This window comes from Amblyomma maculatum, chromosome 3 (assembly GCF_055883805.1).
Source record: "Amblyomma maculatum isolate TAMU_Amacu chromosome 3, ASM5588380v1, whole genome shotgun sequence".
NCBI classification, from domain to species: domain Eukaryota; kingdom Metazoa; phylum Arthropoda; class Arachnida; order Ixodida; family Ixodidae; genus Amblyomma; species Amblyomma maculatum.
In genome coordinates, this window is record NC_139346.1 from 160,702,023 (window position 1) to 160,721,076 (window position 19,054).

Sequence of the window (19,054 nt, forward strand, 5' to 3'; positions counted from 1 at the left end):
GTTTACAATTTGTGTCAAATTGGGTTCCGCAAAACCCTTCGTACAGAAAATGGGTTGGCTAAGAGGGCATAGACGTATCGCCTCATAACAACGTCGTACGCACCTTGGTGACTGCTGACGTGTCGAAGGCATACGCCAATGTGTTAGAAGCCAAGATCCTTAACAATATGAAAAATATGGCTGTGTCGTTGTCTGTCTGTGTGTGGTTGTTTTTTTGCGCCCTAACTTTATACAGTACATTATATACACTGGGCACAAGATGCCGCTGAAAATGCCTAGCAGAGAAAAGTTGACAACCTTACACACCAATTGTTCCAAGCACCAATGCACCCCCCAACCTGCTCCGCTCTCCCCATCCTAGCATCATCTTTAAGGAAACTTACCCGTGCTCGCGTTCCTACGCACATTTCCTTTTTCCCGATTGGAAATGGTATTCCCTGGCGCGAATCTTACCCCGTTGGTCACCTGCCGATAGGGTTTTCAAAAAGAAATATGACCCGCCACATGCCCGAAGTGTTACCTCGGCTGCAAAGGTGGACGTTCGCCACCTGCTGTGGACATCTACAGGTCCAAGAGCGTCAAGGACACAGATTCTGCAGGAAGTAGGACTAACGGCCATAAGGGACGAGAATTCCCCAAGTGGGTGACCGACAACAATAAGAGCAGCAGCCTTCTCCGGTTCCTGCAAGAAAATGGTTTACATGATTTCATATAACATGGCTTCCTGGTAAGAAAAATTTGCGAAATAAAATAAAAATACTTGTTCCTCTTCCAATTGGCCTGTCGGTGGACTGAGCAATACATCGGCGCCACGTTTCGGGGGGATTTCGTTTTTTATAGGACGAAGAAGATAGCTGGCGCATGATGAAAGAAGCAGAAGAACATGACAGCAGGAGCTCGACTGCCTTGGCGGCTTCTGCTAACACTTTGTTTGATGTGCACGTTTTCCGTCCTACTCTTCAGTACGAGCTGGGACGACATGCGTAAGCCCTGTATGCGACTTGTTGCTACGCCTTCTGTTACGTACCGTGGAACGTTTTATGAGAAGTATTGATTACATTGTTCAGTCGTTTTGAAACCGCTGTGCCCTCTTTGTCATACCTTTACAAGGGCGCCCACTTCCTTTTTCTCGCTCTGAAACGCCGGCATAAAAACGATGGCGACGGAGGGGCGCACGTATGAGAACAGCGGTGGATACAATACACTTACTACTATCACTCTTTCCCCGGAAGAGGTTCAGAAGACTTAGCGCTTTTCTGTTCACCCCCCCCCCCTCCCCCTCCACCTCCATTGCCTTCCTCCAGGCACTATTGAAATATCCACTTAGCAGGCGCCTGATCTGGCCTTGCACGTGGAGGTGTCGGCGTCCGCAAGTTCGCAAATTTTATGGTGCCACCTTAACTTTGTCCACAAGGCCCCAAGCTCTCGAATGGTGGTCATAATTGTTACGATAAGGATAACAACAAAAAGTATATTTTTTTCAAGCGACGTCTACATTTAAGACGTTGCTCGCTAAGCCCGATACACAGTAACATAACTACGCGCAGAAGAATGTCTTTTGACAAAATAAGACTTACCATTTGCTGTCGGTTCTGTGATTTTGAAGTACGCAAAGATATCTCCAAATGCTAATTCATGCCCTTCAACTGAAGGTCTATGATAACGTTGTTAATTGACTCAATGCAAATTGAGAGGGGGGGGGGGGGGGGGTTCGTCGTCATGCACTGACGAAAGGCTTTCCTGTCATGATGGAAGCCGCAATGGAATATAGTGATAACATCTGGATTTCATCGGGAGACACTTCGCAGAGAACTTTAGAACAGCCAACCCTAAAATCAATCCAGTTAGCGGAGGTATAGTCTATAGAGAAGTAACTTAGGTTCATGTCCTTTTTATAACAACCACGTTATTACCATTTTGATCAGTGAGAGTGGCATTACAATGTTACGTTGTCCCCTGTCTTTCATAGATAATAAGAATATACAAATAACCACCGCTTTCTATGCTGCAGTCTTGGAAGAAACAGCCTTCCCGGAAGGAGACAATCATACACGAAGGCGGATATTTTTTCTAGAAACTTCGAAGACTCGGGCTATTGGGGCGCGAGTGGCGTGTGCCTTAGAGTCAGCGTCCCGGCTCCATCCTCGGTGGTCGATCCACTACCTGCACGCCACCGCTAGACTTCTGTCGCCCTTTTGCCACTTCTTCAGGCTTCTTCGCACCTTTCCGAACGTGCACTTCTTCTATTTGGACTACATGAAACATTTCAAGGTACTCAAGACATTTTACAGCTTTTTCTCAACTTTAGATGTTATTCACACCAATCGGCCCTTTCTATAAGCGGGCGACCAAAATAAAAATCATGTCAATTATTTCACACGCACAGACACACGCACACGCACGCACACACACGCGCGCACACACACGGACGCACGCACGCGCACGCACACGCGCACGCACACGCGCACGCACACGCGCACGCACACGCGCACGCACGCGCACACACACACGCGCGCGCGCGCATTACGCTCATGGGTGGTGTTGAGCTCAGTGAATTGACATTAATTTTTTAAGAGCGTGCAAATTATACTTTTTTTCAAAACCGAATGTTGTTCGAAAATTGTTGCTTTAATGTCGAACCGAGCACGAGTAGTCTGGGTAAATGCCGATTCCACTCCGAATGAAATAATCGCACGGATATTCGTTACTGATTGCTTGCGCATGAGGCAAAAAAGGATGCGATGCCGATGCGGCGGCGAATATCGAGTGCTGGCTCATTGATAACTAGTCGTTGATCCACTGTTAGCTAATAAGTTTTTGAAACCAAATTTTGAAAGACATCTTTGTCCGAGTCTTAGTAAAACGTAAAACAGAGCTTTCAACAAGAAACAAGAGGCTTCCAACCGCTCACTAAACACCTGAGCATGATGGCCAAACGTTCGCTCTTAATGGCACTACCATTCCGCATGCGGCAAGGATATGTGAAAGGAAAATTCGACTGGCATAGATGCTTCCTCTTCCTATGTTCTTGTCAGGACACTGATCTCGACCTGTGGCTTCGCGAGGGGGCCTACAAGGGCGGTCCCTACGAGGTCGTACACCTGTCCGATGGCCTCCGACTGGGCCTGCTCTTCAAGCACGGCGGTGTGTACGTGGACACCGACGTCATCTTTCTGCGCAACCTGGACGGTGTGGGTGACGCCGTGATCGCCCACTCGGCCGACGACACGGTCACCAACAACTTCTTCTCCTTCCCTGCCCACCATTCGTTCATCCGAGAGTGCCTCAGCGACTTTGTCTCGGGCTACTATCCCAAAGATTGGGGTTACAATGGACCAAGGCAGGTAGCGTCGGCGCCGCTGAGCATTTCCTTGCATAAGAGTGGCCAATATTTCAGAACATTCACTGCATTCGTCGTAGGTATAGACGTATAGTCTACGATATCGAGAAGAGGCTGGAAGAATGGAAAGGTGAACTGGAAGAAGTAATTTATGAGTGAAAAGAACACACACCCTGCATAGAATACGCAGCTTTCAGCAGCCATTTAATGCAGTGTTTAAGCAGTGTTTAAGTGTATGCATCTGCATTTTTGTTTCTTACTAACGGAATAGCGTGAGCACAAATGTCCACAAGCTGAAATTTCTATGTTTAAGCGTAAGGGCAACTCTATCTGTGAAAAAAAAAAAAAAAAAAAAAAAAAAATAATAATAATAATAATAATAATAATAATAATAATAATAGTAATAATAATAATAATAATTTCCCCTTCATTGCTTGTACGTATACTGTTCGAATTTCAACAAATATACAAGGAGACTGATTTTGTCTGAAACTTATATTAAATAAATTTCTGTTTATTAATACTTCTCATAAGCAGCAATAGTTCTTTCTAATAGTTAATATATCATATGTTCATGGCTATTAGCGTCTTTTCAGCACCCTGAACCGGTATCTGTAGCCCGGTTTCGGATTTGTTCGGAGTGAATAACACAGCATTCTACATTTACCGTAACGATCACTATACGTGACAGTGCCATATGAAATCAGTGCACATAACGCTTAACTATGACATTATTGGATGCGTTTGTAAGAGGCTCACATGTAACAAACTCGCAGGCAAAGGGGCCAATAATATTGCGTACACGTTTCTATTCTTTTCTCGCATCCAAGGACATGTATGCACCCGGTGATCCTTGAGCTGTTTGCTGATCCGCGCTTTCTTCGTTGTTTGCCGTTGCTGTTGAAATCCCGTACGGACTCCCCACTTGCCCCTAAAACTCTTCGTGTGAAGTAGTACAGACAGGTTTCTGCTTGAACTTTGAAGGCATACTCTCTGTCACTGTATGCTGGCTAAGCTTGAAATTCAAAGTTTACTGTTCTCACTTTCTCTCTCTCTCCCTCCCTCCTTATATCTGTGAGTGAAACTCCGTATATCAACGATAAGCGAAGCCATGTTGGAGGAATCCGGTCACGGGATTGCCTGGTGTGGAACTCATGAGTGGCTTCCTCGGTTTGGTGATTCTTTTATTTTAAGGTTTCAGACATAAATAATGTGCACCGAGTCATCCTTACGTGGACCTTGCTGTGTTGCCTACATTTCTGAGCGACTTGAACATACCGGCAGCCGCTTTTCGATGGAGGAGAAAAGCAAGGTGCCGTGTGTTTGCGATGTCAGTGCACGTTAAAGAACCCCAGGTGGTCGAAAGTTCCGGAGCCCTCCACTCGGGTGCCTCTCATAGTCCGAGTCCCTTTGAGACGTTAAACTCCATAGACCGAACCAGAGCAAAGCTATTGTGTGTTTAAAATGCATTCGGAAAGGCACCAGCAGCGAAGAAATTCACAACAGTGTAAAGATCAGGAACTGCGCCGGGGCATATCATTTCCATTCATTTTAAAATGTCACTCTCAGCTGTTCTTCACTTGCGGGCTTTGTTCGTTCGTTCGTTTTTACTTTTTTTTTTTGTCTCTACAATCATATCATTCAGGTTAAAGTAAAGTGTCCGCACCCGCATTGCGTGGACGACGCCATACCACATTCACACACTTCATCGCGAGTACATCTTGATGAAACTTACTGATTTCTAAAGTGTTTAAGGTAGTCCAAAGCACTTGTGCTGCTTAGCCAAAGGACATGAGGTCGGTCCCAGTCGCGGCGGCCGTTATTCCGAGGGAGGGGAAGAACTAAAACGTTTGAGGGTCGAGATTTCGGCTTACGTTAAAGATCCTCATGTGGTCAAACTTTATCCGTAACCCTCCCCTACTGCGCGGTTCTGAGCCCTGGGGTAGCTTCGGCGCGTTAAAAAAAAAAAAAAAAAAAAAAAAAAAAAAAAAAAAAAAACCGACAATTGCGCTGTTCCTTGCATTTCGGCGTCGCACACTTCGACGGAGTGACGGCACTATACCACGACTGCCGATGCTGCTTTGTGTGTGCACCCCATCGCTTGGACAATTCTGCTTGAAAAAGTCGATGTTCACGAAATACGCGAAGATGGAAATGCCGATCACGAATGGTAAATGACCGAGTTACGCGGTCTGCCACACGTACGCTACTTACTGACACCGGGGCTGCATGAAGGTCAATTGCGGATTCGTTCGCTCGTGACCCTTCGCAAATGAAATAATGCAGAAGACTTGCACAAAAGCAACCCTAAATTTAAGGGAACAGGGAGCCCAGCGGCAGACGCAAGGCAAATCCCACGTGCGAAACTGCTCTGACCGACGAATTACGCCGTAGCTGCTAGCAGGCAGGAGTCCTCGTCAGCAAATTCAAGATAAGCAAACTATTTTTTTTTATTTTGGGCTTTTTCTTAGTCTAATTATTACCTCTCGAAAAACACTCAACAGTCGCAAGCGGCTTCCTGCCGGCCTCACATCGTGCTCCCGGCGAAAATAAAATAAAATAAAATAAAATAAAATAAGCAGACTACAGTGAACGAAGCAAGCTCCCGCACCTTGTTTCCCTGGATTTTTTTTTTTTTTTACTTTCTATATGCCTGAAGTTACAGAGCAGTATTGGACACCTTATACGGTGATAAATGTAAAATTTACACGTTTCTAATCTCGTACTACCATATACTTCAGTTTCCGGGATCCTCCAACATGGAGGAAAAGCACGCAGTCAACGCAATGGGCAGCAGCATTTGCGTAAGGTCATGTCCACAAACTGCCTTAGAACTTTTAAGTTCGACTGCAAAACGCATCTGAAATAAGAACAAACACCAGCGTTGCCTTCACAAACGCACATTGTGGACGTTGGCATACGCATAACGTGCGCTTATACGTGGCGTGTATGCAAAATAAGCAAAAAGCTTAGAATTAGGCTGAAAACAGCACAGCGCGAGCCGCAGAAAGAAAAAGATGAGTGTATAGGTTAAGAGACAGGAAGATAGCTTAATCGGTGAGTGAAGAAGATTAAGGATGAACTCGGCGCCAGGAAGGCATATAACACGAATAGAAGGGAGAGAGAGAGAAAACTTTTAATGAGCATAATAATCAGTAAGAATTCGCAGGAGCTGGGTGGTCGGTGCCCCTAGTCCAGGGCTCCGCTGGCAGCAGCTGACTTGCGGACTAGCTGGATAATCCAGGCTTGCTGGTCCAGGTTGTCGCTGGTCAGGGCCGCCTCCCACTGCTCGTGTGTCGGGCATGGCACTAGTAACGTTGGGTCAGGTTTGTCCTGGCATTCCCAAGAGATGTGATAGAGTGTGGGGCTTGCACCGCACCAAGGACAGTAACTCGTGTATTTTGTTGGGCTTATCTTATTTAAAATGTGAAGATTAGGGAATGTGTTTGTTTGTATTTTTCTCCAGTCTATAGCGTCCGAGGAAGGAAGTTGTTTGTGTGGTGGTGAGAAAATTCTTCTTTCTAACCGTAGGTGTTCCAGCCTGTCGCCGTATGGTCCTAGGAGAGGGGTGGGGTAGGGATGGGGATCCGCCCGGTTTGTGAGAGCTCGGGCTGGATCATTCGCTACCTCATTTCCTTCTAGGCCTTCGTGTCCAGGTGTCCATGTAATTGTGTGCGTCTGGGAGATGGAATGTAATATTGCACACGCTCTTCTTTTAGGTTTTCCGGCCAGGTAGTCCCTGCAGGCTGGTTGGGAGTCCGTCACTACGTGTGATGACTTCTTTTGGTGGTCTTGTGTTTTTATGGTGACGGCTATTGCCAGTGATTCCGCTTCCGCAGGATCCTTGGCATAGATCGAAGCCTGAATAATTGACCTCTTCTGGTGGTCAACTGCAGCTATTGTGAACTTGCCAGGCTCGCCGTAAGCCCCTATGTTCGCGTAGACAACTTCCGCGTCTTTAGACAATTGTTTTTTCAATGATTTGACTCTGGCTTTCCTTCGACCCTTCTGTAACTCATGGTGCATGTGCTTGGGTATCGGGTTCACATTGATGTTGTTTCTTGTGAATGTCGGAATTTGTGATTCGATCTCAGAAGTTCTTAGTGCCTGCCATAGCCCTAGTTTTGACAGGATTTCCCTACCCGCCTGCGTTGTTGTTAGGCGTTGTTTCTGACTCTCTAGAACCGCCTCCTTGAGCTCCTCGAAGTTGTTGTGCACTCCGAGTGCCCAAAGACGTTCCGTTGATGTTGTTGGCGGGAGGTTTAGGGCCGTTTTATAGGCTCCTCTTATGATAGTGTCAATGGCCCTTTTATCAGTGATTCTAATTTCGTGATATGGGAGCCCGTAGGTAATCCTGCTAACGACTAGGGCTCGTACAAGGCGGAGGGTGTCCTCCTCCCTCATCCCTTTCCAGTGCCAGGTCACCCTTCTAACCATTCTGGAAATTTGGTTGACTGTGGTTTTGAGTGTTTTGATTGTATAATCCACTCTCAAATTGTTTTGCAACCACAGCCCCAAAACTCTGATCTTGTCCTTCTCTTGAATTGTCTGGTCTCCTAGAGAGAGCTGAATTTCTCCTGGGGACTTGTAATTTCTTCTGTGTAGCCTGATAAGTTCGGATTTTTCTGGGGAGCATTGAAGACCGCTCTCCCCGGCAAATTCCTCGACTAGGTCTATAGCGGCTTGCAGAGCTTCTTCTTTTTGCGCCAAGGATCCCTGAGTAGCCCAGATGGTGATGTCGTCCGCGTATAAAGTGAAGCCAATATCATTGCGGGTCAACAGTTTTTTTGCTAAATTTATCATTGCTATGTTAAATAGCATTGGAGAGATTATTGAACCCTGCGGTGTACCTTTGTTCGGCATGGGTACTTTTGGTGATCGGATCTCTCCAATTCCTATGGTGGCTGTGCGATCTGAGAGGTGGATACAGGAGATAACCACTGTTCCCTTACTGCAACGGAAATGATTTCGGCAGACGGAAGGGGGTGACAGAAATTTAGTTGGTCGATCGAGATTTAGGAAGGTTAAGGGAATCGGGTGGCCCCGGCGGGAGAGGTCCGGGTTAATTGTAGAGAAATACGGTTGGTTGGTTTATGGGGTTTGACATCTCAAAACGACCCAGGCTATGAGAGACACAGTAAGGGAACCGGAAATTTCAATTACTTGGGGTTCTTTAACGTGCATTGACATCCTACAGCACACGCGTGCTTAGTTTTTCGTCTCCACAGAAAAGCGGTCGCCGTGGCCGGGATTCGACCCCGCATCCTTGGACACAGTAGTCAAGCGCCCTAACTAAGGGGCCACCCCGACGGGATTGCAGAGAAATATGCAAGAGGTATCCGCTGCAGTACACCGGATTAGGCTGCAGTGATGATGATTTCAACAAAAAGAATGTGGTATATTTTGTTATATCTTTGTTATCCTGTTGAGTTTGGAAGAAAGAGGAAAATAGCCTCGACAGAACTCAGCGATGGGAATGAATATTCAGAGTAGATGCATTCATCTTTTTCTTTTTTTTTTTTTCAGCAACTGCGGTATTTTCTTACGACTCTTGTGCTCTATAATTATCCCTCACAGAGTTGTGCGCAGAATCCTGCTGCGGTGGTGCAACACGACACGTGTGGAGCAAGCTGTGGGGAACGAGCAGAGGTGCCGCGGAGTGACCGTGCTTGACCGCAGCCGTCTTTTGCCCCTGAACCACACTGTAGCGGAGCTGCTATTCGACGGAGCCGCCATCGGCAACGTCAGCGAGGCTTTCACTCAAAGCTATCTGGTGCACACATTTCACGGGCGCACCCACGACATACCGATTCGGCGGGGATCTTTTGTTGAGCGGGCGGCCATCGAGAACTGTCCCCGCACGTTCGCCCTTTCCCAGCGACTGTACGGCCGCTTCTGATTCAGTGTGCACGATAACAAAGGGACGTGCGGCAGATGAATTGTTTATGAAGAAAGATAAGATATATTTCGGTGGTGCTAAAGAACATTTTGCTCCACCTACTTACGCATGCATATACTAAAGGATGGACATCCGGATTCATTCACTATTGCCTTGTAGAGGACGTAGCGGCGTTTTGTAAATATTTGAAAGAACCCCACACAGGCGTAAACTTTTCAACGCAGTAGAGCACGGAGTTTGCTGTGCGCCCATTTTGCTGTTCGGAACGTTTAAAAAAAGGCAATTATCCATCCGCAGTTGGTTGCACTTAAAGCAAATTAACGAAATATTTTAATATTTATTCAGCGTTACAGTTCGTTATTTTGATAATGTTTCAATATAGACTGTCCAATATTGTACACCTATACGGAAAGGGCAGGGAAGCGACTGAGACAGCTTGTCTTGGAACCAAATTACACCAAGCGCTCCACGGCAATTAATCACTGATTGTTGGCAAGACTGAGCGTGTCCCCAAAAGGGAGTGACACTAGTCAGAAGTCCGTTTATTACACAGTGCACGATGAAGAATCGTGCGGCTGAAATGCAATTTTGCAAAAGCAATGAACGCACGATGTCAAGTAGTCATGCGATTCTTCCATAAGCTATGCAGTCTAATAAAAAGTGAATATTTCTGCGTGTTTTTCAACGATGGAAGCACAGTAGGTTACCGTACGTACTCTATGAGAAGTCATAAAATTGCTTCAATGTCTGCTGTACCAGATTTCAAAACAGCTTTGCATCCTTCCGATAAATGAAGCTATTATCAGTTGCTTCCGGTACCTCACACAGACAGCAGTCAACCGACGACAGAAAACCTTTACCGAAGCCATATTTCTACAGGCAAGATCTCAGTGTGTCCTGTAAAGGAAGTCTTGGTGCATGGTGTCGCTAACATTTTACGATCTCGTACACGTGCACAATGGCTAGGCGACCAAGAATACATAGCATGGTTGATTAGTGGAGGAAAAAAAATTGAAATCAAGTAATTATATGCAAATGTTCTCGTGACACTGAAAAGTAAAAAAAAAAAAAAAGACATCTGAAAGATGGGCTGTTCAAAATCTTACAACAAAAACACACATCTTGCATAAATCCCCATAAGCAAGGGCGAGGAACAAGGTCAGAAGATAGTTTGAAGTTTGAATTTTATTGGACATATAATACTTGGAGCAATATGCCCACGAGGTGCGAGAAAAGGAGGCCTTAATGCTTCTTGACTAAGCCCACACCTCGTTTACAATTCAGGAGCAGCCAGCAGAGCAAACAGAAGCAATGAGATGAATAGATGCACAGAAAAAAAAAAAGAAGATAAATTACACTTAATAGTAAGAGCAAAATTTCACTCAATTTCACGAATAAAAAAACAACGTACGTTTTTTGACCATGTTTTATCGTGAAACAAAATAATGCAAGACATATAAAAGCTAGTACAAACATAATCAGAAACACTGCCTTAATTTGTGGCTAGCAAGATGCTGATAAAGAGAGTTTTTGGGGCTTAAACAATGGACTGCATTATCTGTTTAAATTGAGAAATGGTGTGGCATTCTAGAGCGCACAAAATGAAGGTCGGGTAGTTGTTACATATTTCCTCTAATTGGTGGCAGATAGCCTGCGGCCCATAGTTTGTGCGTATTAGAGGGGCAATCGAAGGAACAAGACGCTAGTCATAAGACAATGGTTTCTCGGTATATGTTCGAGAGGATGAGAGAAAATCCCTTTTAACATACTTGTAAAATAAAACTGCAATTTTTCCTTATAGCATTCTTGAAAAGGTCCGATTGTGAGACTTTCAAACTATCTATTCTTTGCACATTCCATAGACAACACTTTTAATGCACGTTTTTAAAGGGAATGTATAACATCTTTTTCAGAATTGGTGCATGTACCCCGCACCAAGTTGCAATGTGTGAGGTAAGACTAAAGTAAAATGAAATAAATTTGTCTCCTTTCACGCCTGATCATAATAAATGTTTCTCTCTCTCTCTCTCTCTCTCTCTCTCTCTCCTAATCTGCACAGGCAGTAAATGTCGGATGAAGAGGAGCAGATCAATAAATTTAGATATTTTTATCTAAATCAAGGTATTCAACGAATTTGTCTCCAAATACGCGAGAACGACCCGGTGAGAAGCGTCTAGAAAAAATAAAGCGACAATTTGCCGCATCTAACGATAGACTAAACTAGACCACCTGCGCTGACAGGTCTTCATAGATCATCCTGTCTCACGGACTCCAAGGAAAAGCTCCAAACAAAAGTTGGATGGTTTTTATTTTGAATGTGTGGCTACATTTTGATACCTGGCTTTCAGGCGGAGCATGAAAAAGACGACGCTGGCCCCTCGAGGCCAATAGGTTCCGACAGTTTCAATACGTTAAGAAGGCAGTTGACTGAAAAGTCATTGTAACAGTTTCGCCTCAGTTTAAGTAGCCCGATATTGTTCTCTTTCTGCGCCACTATCCTTGGACACAGTCATTGATCTGTTCTTATCGCCATGCAAATTTTTTTACTGGAATTAATCGTTTGCCTTGCTAATTTTTTCAAACATATCACTTGCTCTACAAATCCCAGTGTCAGTCTCCCGTGTGCATTATGACTTTCCATTTTTATTCCATTTATTTCACCTCTTCTTTTCTTTTCCTCTACCCCTCTAATCATTTTTTTTTACATGTATAAGCATACTTCAAAAGCTTTCTTTGCTGCCCACTTCTTGACCGATCCCTCTGTGTGGGTATGTGCCATATTTTATTTGGTCAACAACAACAACAACAACAACAACGACAGCAGCAATGCGCGAGTTTGCCCTGCGAACGCCTGGTTTTCGTGGAGAAATGCCACAGCGCGGCCATGACGTGTCTGTCAGAACAGGTTGCGCCTTTTTGTTTCAAGGTTATCATGACGGCTAAACGGGCGCGTATAGATAATTTGGCGCAGGTCATAGCTGTCAGCAGCGGGTAAGATCACGGTGGAAGTGGCAGGCAAAGGGTTGTAATGTCGGGGCTTGGAAGATCAAACAATGCTAAACTAGGGCAAGTGGTGACAGTGCGCAATATTTCGAGCCTAGCGCATCTGAATCGTCTGTCAATCTTCTGTCGAATACTTAACCGAAACACGTTCAGCGTTATGTAATCCGTTTGCTGATCGCAGTCATGACACGAAGTGGAGATCTTTAAAAAACAAGCATCCATGAAGTAAGACAAAGAGCCAGAGGGTGATACCTCCATCGAGGCAGCATTCTTCTTCTTTGGTTTTGGGCGCCATGATGCCTTCTTTTTCTCGGATGTTTATAATAAGGCTGAGTACCGATGAACTAGGAATAGTATAGGCTGATACGTCCACTCAGGACCGGAGGTAGCCGCAGTTCCCGACCACGAAAGTGAGTGTTGTGTTTGGTTTTACGGCACATATACAGCTAAGGCCAACATGCGCCAAACGCAAAGTTTACCATGTCTGTATGATGGGACGAAGTTAACACTACTACGTTATACACTACGACCATGTTTAAAAGGTTCGCATCTTTTAAAAACGAAAGAACACCAGGAAGATCAACAAGTGTATTTTGGCCTATGAGTACTTAGGAGAAAAAAAAAAGACATACACTTGTAAAAAATACGATATTGTGTATTTCGGTCGTTACGTCAGACTTTTTTTACTTTATGTAGTGCATTTCTGCAGTTATGTAGGTTTTTCTGTAGTCTGCAGTTATGTAGATTTTTCTGTAGTCTGCAGGTCTGTCATTTTTCTGTTGCAACAAAACAAAAGTTTGATGTTACTACAGAAATGTCTGTCGCCAGAGCAAGTTCTCTGTCCAAAACCACACAGAAATTTTGTTGTAACAAAAAAAATTCTGTAAGTTTTTCCGACGGGGTTGCAAGTTAGGCTGGAACGAGATGCGTCGATCACAAAATCATGGGAAGTGTTTTAGGCATGAAATGCTTTTAGCTCCCGTTGTGGCGACATTGATGGGACATCAAAATAAACCAAGAGTCAACATCCGGCCACCAATTTCTAGTCATCCGGGCACCGATCTGCTTTCGTCTGGGTACCAGTTTCCCCTTGTCTTGGCACCGAACGAGATTTTGACGACATAATTTATCTCCCAGGCTTCAGCACCCTCCCTAAGCATGTCACAGTGCCACACACTCTCGAGTAGAACGCCGCCCGACACGGGTGGTATAGGAGCAGAAGCTTGGCGCGTATTCGGGAATTTAGAACCGAGTCTGTCACCATGCTGCCTCGTCAGCTCATAACGTTGCGCTCTTTAGCAGATGGTTGTATACACGCGCAGGGAGCATTCGAACGCGCTACTGCCCCTACGTTTTTGTCAGGCCAGCGTCTCTTCGTGACCGCGAACACATGTGCATAAATAATTGGTTCACATGAAAGGAAAGGCGCTGTATCTGTCACACTTGTTCTGTGGGCACCTGAACCGCTCCGCAAGGGAACTTGTTGTGGCTGTAGGAAAAAGGAAAAGAAAATGCACGGACCTGCTACTGGCTCTGTAGCTGAGCCACCTCCGCAGCCTCGTGCTGACAGAAGAGAAAATAGAGAAGGAAGAAAAGGAAGAGGGGGAGAAAGACGCGCGCCGCAACAACGGCCGTTGTCCACCACCAAAGCGGTGGCGGGTGCAATAACGGCCTACAACAGATCAAAATTCAGTAGCAGGCTAGTCTCCGCCGCAAGCGGTGGTGACCGACCTGTCCCAGCCACATCAGAGGAGTTTCTTTAGGTTCTTGAGCTCCGTAAAGGAAGAGAGGAAGGTGGGATTGAAAGTGGAAAGAGAGAAGTGAGTGCCGTAGTTGAAGGCTCCGGAGTAATTTGGTCCACCCGGGGATCTTTAACGTGCACTGACATCGCACAGTACACTGACGGTGGTGGTGTAAACTTTATTGGCCATTCAAATGCAGGTGGGGGGCAGAGCCCCTCTCTTATAAATGATGTGCCACCCCCTGGAGGGCCACTGGTGATCGTGAGTCGCTGATCTGGTAGCAATGAGCTGACATGAGTTGTTCCCAGTAAGCAAGTGCCACCTCTGAGGAGGAAGGATGTGGGCATGTGGAATAGGTGAGTAAAACATGAAGGAAATCGGCTGGCCTCGTTCTGCCTTTCAGTGCCGCCTCTGTCACAACTGCTAAACCAAGCGTTGAAGCCCGACGAAATGAGAGGTAGAAAGCGTTTTGCGGAAAGCGATCGCTTTGGGAGTTACACTAGTTGTAAGCCCTGCCGACAACGCCATTATGCGGCCGCTCAAGACGGTGACAAAGCCGTCATGGACATCAACTGTCTACTTAAGGCCGCACAGTTACAGGCGATCGCTTCCGCGCGACAAGAAAAACATGCGAGAGATGCTGAGAGCGCTGCCCTTTGGAAAAAAAAGCTGCGGTGGGGTGTGGTGTGGTGTGCTCTGCTAGACCTATTTCAAGATTGAGTATAGTACCATCTACAACCAATGTGCTACGCCCGAAACCATTGCATGCTTACAGCTACTTCTGGTTACGAGAAAGACAGTATTTTCTTTTATTTCTCCAGATTTTCGCATGAACATAAAGTGGGATTTACGGTCACCTCCTCTCCACACAACTCGCATGTTGGCCTGTCTTGTTTTGCAGTTATATAACTCTCTCTCTCTATCTCTCTCTCTTTCTGTGTGTGTGTGTGTGTGTGTGTGTGTGTGTGTGTGTGTGTGTGTGTGTGTGTGTGTGTGTGTGTGTGTGTGTGTGTGTGTGTGTGTGTGTGTGTGTGTGTGTGTGTGTGTGTGTGTGTGTGTGTGTGTGTGTGTGTGTGTGTGTGTGTGTGTGTGTGTGTGTGTGTGTGTGTGTGTGTGTGTGTGTGTGTGTGTGTGTGTGTGTGTGTGTGTGTGTGTGTGTGTGTGTGTGTGTGTGTGTGTGTGTGTGTGTGTGTGTGTGTGTGTGTGTGTGTGTGTGTGTGTGTGTGTGTGTGTGTGTGTGTGTGTGTGTGTGTGTGTGTGTGTGTGTGTGTGTGTGTGTGTGTGTGTGTGTGTGTGTGTGTGTGTGTGTGTGTGTGTGTGTGTGTGTGTGTGTGTGTGTGTGTGTGTGTGTGTGTGTGTGTGTGTGTGTGTGTGTGTGTGTGTGTGTGTGTGTGTGTGTGTGTGTGTGTGTGTGTGTGTGTGTGTGTGTGTGTGTGTGTGTGTGTGTGTGTGTGTGCGTGTGCGCGCGCGCGTGTGTGTGTGTGTGTGTGTGTGTACGTGCGTGCGTGTGTGCGTGCGTGCGTGTCCAAGGCGGAGACGACAAAAATGATTTCAATGGAACTTTTCGATGGGAGCCTGATTTCTATTCCCATATATGACAGGCTTTACCATACGCAGTTTATTATTTACTCCAGTATTTTATTGATTTTGCCATTCATCTTTAGTTCTTGTGCAAGCTAACCTCATATAATCTTTAAACTGGTTGTGGCTCGGGACCCAACAGAATTTTATGCTCAGTCCATGCTACTCTCCATGGCTTGTCTTATACCACGTATGATGACTGATTAATGATATAACTGCATTTCTATGCTGAAGAACTTTGAGTGCGCTGAGGGAATCAGTGTAGATGATGCTCTTGTTGATGTTCTCTTTTATTACTTTTTCTACAGCTACACGTGTGCACCTAGCAGTGAAAATAGATTAACACTGAGGCAGGATTACTGGTCTTTCTCATAGATTATTGCACTTCTCACATGCATTTGTGTTTTTGAGCAGTCTGTGCAAAAGTGTGCGAATTAGCATATTTTTGTTTAAGAGCCAGAAATGCCTGCAGTATGTGCTCATGGGGTTTTTGGTTGTTCCTGAAAGTGGGTTAGTGAGAAATCACACACTATGGCGCAGCGATACTGCCGGGGCAGCGGATTGTGTCTTGGGGCAATATCTGGAAGAATATTTACTATCATCACATTTACTTCGAAGCTAAGTAACGAAAGTTTGATCGACTGAGGTTTTTTAGTGAATAGTGTTTTCGATGTTCACTCCGTAAAATGTGGGGTAACAGATGTTTAGTAAGAACCGTATCTTGAGTATGTATAAACACATAGCATGATTCTCCTGTCATCGAGGGGTTGTTTCTACGTATATTTATGGGGAGATCCTGTATGCACAAGCCGCGAGATGTAAGCCCAGGTTATGCAGTGGATCCAGCGACTTCGGATGCCACGGTCTTGCAGGCCCGTATGCTATACACACATAATTCGGGCTTCCGTGAGAGCACTTTGAGTGTATGCAGCAGGTCAAGATATGATTTCGTTTTCAGTGTGTTTATGTGAAGCACAAATGTGAGTTTGCTATCAAAAGTTAATGCCTAAAATTTTTGCTGATGTTTTACGGGCAGCAAGATTTCATTTAGATAGACGGATGAGATCGGTGCGCAAACCTTGCGTAAATGAGAACAAAACAGCTACTGACTTTTTTTGTGGAGAACTTGAAGCCTTTTCTATTTGTCCATGTCGCTAGTTTATTTGCAGTCAGCTGAGCTTGTCTCCCTCAAGTGGATACACAGACGGTGTGCATGTTTTTTTGCAGGTCATCGACACAGACCGAGTACATATGATGAGCATCATAGCTAAAATAATTAAAAAATCAATTTTTACTATAAATAGTGTGGCACTTAAAATGCACCCCTGAGGCCCACCAGTCTCCTGAGTGAGATTTCTTTAGCGGTGGCACCGAAACATACTTAAAATCTACGATAGGACAAAAATTCACTCAAGCATTTCACCATTCTGCCTCGGATGCCAAAGTCTCCCATGTCACTCAGCATTCCGAAACTCCGTGTCGTATCGCAGGGTTTCACTAAATCAGACAGCAAGACAGTATTGTCTATGTATAAACACTTCTCGAACGGTATTTTCCAGGCGTACAAGTTTCTCGATCCCAGGCAGCTCTAGCTAGACGCCGTTGCAATGTAGTTTTCCCGAATTCTGCCCCCGGCTGTGTGTTGTAAACTACTTTTGCTCGCGGCTTCACATCTGTGCTTAGCCAAGCTAAACGGCCACCAAAGTTTTTTGCTTTCTTTACAGCTGATAAAAGCGCCATTTTCGTGGGAAGTATATATGTCGTTACATTGCGGTAGTTTATCGGCACAGGCTTACTTCAATTTGTCCTCAGTACATCTTGCACACTGGAACAGTTCGGCTACTTTCTTTGTATCGGAGCACCGTTCATGTACAGTCGAGCGCAATTTGAAGGTTATCGCGCGAGCGTCGACGGGGAACATGAACAGCGCCATGGCCCAGAATTCTCTGCCGAGGCGAGGGAGGTGTCAGGCCAGCTTCACTCACTCTTTTTGCTGTTCCTTCAGCAGCCATGTTGGGCTATCAGTTTCTTTCTTTCTTTCTTTCTTTCTTTCTTTCTTTCTTTCTTTCTTTCTTTCTTTCTTTCTTTCTTTCTTTCTTTCTTTCTTTCTTTCTTTCTTTCTTTCTTTCTTTCTTTCTTTCTTTCTTTCTTTCTTTCTTTCTTTCTTTCTTTCTTTTTTTTTTCTGTGAACCGGCAGTGATTGTAGTGCGCACAACGTGTCCTTTGGTATTATCTGAAATTGGACACCTTATCGCAATAAATGAAAAGCTTAGAATAGAGAGAAAGGGCGGTTAGTTTGTCGCGGGGGTGAATATTGTTGTTTGGAACAGCGAACGAGGGAGAGAAGAGTGCGAAATCATGATTTTTCCTGTTCCGAACCTGGCTGCCAGGTGCCTGGAGTACTAGGCTGGTCGACGCTCGCGCGATAACCTTCAAATCGCGCTCGACTGTACTACATTCATACTAAAGGCCCTTGACCTGTCCCATCTAAGAGCACGATATACTCTCACGGTATAGCAAGCTCAGACACGCCCACTGATATAAGTTAAGACTTATCTAAGTGATTGATTGGCCGATAGCGGGCTTTGAGGATTATGAGGCGATGTGCATTTATGCGCAAGCTATGCACTAGCGCTTCGGATAAATTCAGATCGCCTGAGCACCTCCATCGCGCATCAGAAATTTCATCGGGGTTCGACATTCCAGTAGCTAGAAATTAGCAGTAGCGAAACGCCCTGCTTTATAGGCCATGATCATGATTTGGCATGCAAAATCTCATTAACTACTCGCTCATCCGTTGTGATTCACTAACCACTTTTTTCTTTGCTCTTCCGGGCTTTGGCAAGTTAACAGTATTGTCAAACGGTCTCCTAGCTGCGTTCCTCGTCACCGCTGACTCAAGCGTATAGACACGTCGGCCTCGCGTCAAACGAGCAGGGAGACGCGAGAAAGAGCGAGAGATAAAGAATACAAAAAAAAAAGAGAGAGAGAGAAACTGAGACTCTCAAAGTACTTCCGAGCCCGTGAGTGAGCGAGCGAGGAAGTGACGAGCGTTATGTATCGGCACACCTATCAGCGGTTGCACAGCCGTTAGTAGTTTCCTGCCGGTGGCTCTGGGCTGCATATCTTTCCTGCGGCAAGTTGACGGGTTTGAAGGCTACAGGAAGTTGAGACGAAGAAAAATGGAACATTTCAAGAAGGAAAAAATCTATAGGGTAAGCTGCGCTTCTGGCTTCTGTAATGTCTATAGTCTAATTAATTCGTTTGCTCGTAACATGGCCAAACGCTATTCTTTTTGTTTCTACAGGATTTAAAAAGATCATTGATCCCTTTTTCCATCTTCTTTTATCTTTTTATAGCCTAGTCGAAGAAACTACACAAATGGCGAGGCAGGCTATCATAGCATAATGTACTTCCGGTTTTCTAATCACCTCTGTAATTCGGTTTGCATAACTGCGCGTTCAAAAACTATTTCCCATGAACCCTGTT

At 45.3% G+C, this 19,054-nt stretch overlaps 2 protein-coding genes across 2 annotated transcripts in view; both read left to right on the forward strand.

Moving 5' to 3' along the window:
- Positions 1-883: 883 nt before the first annotated feature.
- On the forward strand, positions 884-9,360 carry LOC146196650 (lactosylceramide 4-alpha-galactosyltransferase-like). Its single transcript, XM_084596383.1, has 4 exons — positions 884-983; positions 2,012-2,271; positions 3,036-3,340; positions 8,918-9,360. The coding sequence occupies exons 1-4, from the start codon at positions 884-886 to the stop codon at positions 9,237-9,239; spliced, it is 987 nt and encodes a 328-aa protein (XP_084452509.1). The 3' UTR covers positions 9,240-9,360.
- Positions 9,361-18,575: 9,215 nt separating this feature from the next.
- The window catches only part of LOC146196651 (calpain-B-like), a 44,756-nt gene continuing 44,277 nt past the window's right edge, over positions 18,576-19,054 (forward strand). The window contains exon 1 of the mRNA XM_084597051.1: positions 18,576-18,780. Within this exon, the coding sequence (XP_084453177.1) occupies positions 18,748-18,780 (33 nt within the window). The 5' untranslated portion in view covers positions 18,576-18,747. The remainder of the gene's footprint in view (positions 18,781-19,054) is intronic.

Coding starts and splice junctions, on each gene's coding strand:
- LOC146196650 (XM_084596383.1), top strand. CDS start 884: ATGACAGCAGGAGCTCGACTGCCTTGGCGGCTTCTGCTAACACTTTGT. Junction 2,272..3,035: donor ACTACATGAAACATTTCAAG/GTACTCAAGACA, acceptor TGTTCTTGTCAG/GACACTGATCTCGACCTGTG. Junction 3,341..8,917: donor TGGGGTTACAATGGACCAAG/GCAGGTAGCGTC, acceptor TATCCCTCACAG/AGTTGTGCGCAGAATCCTGC.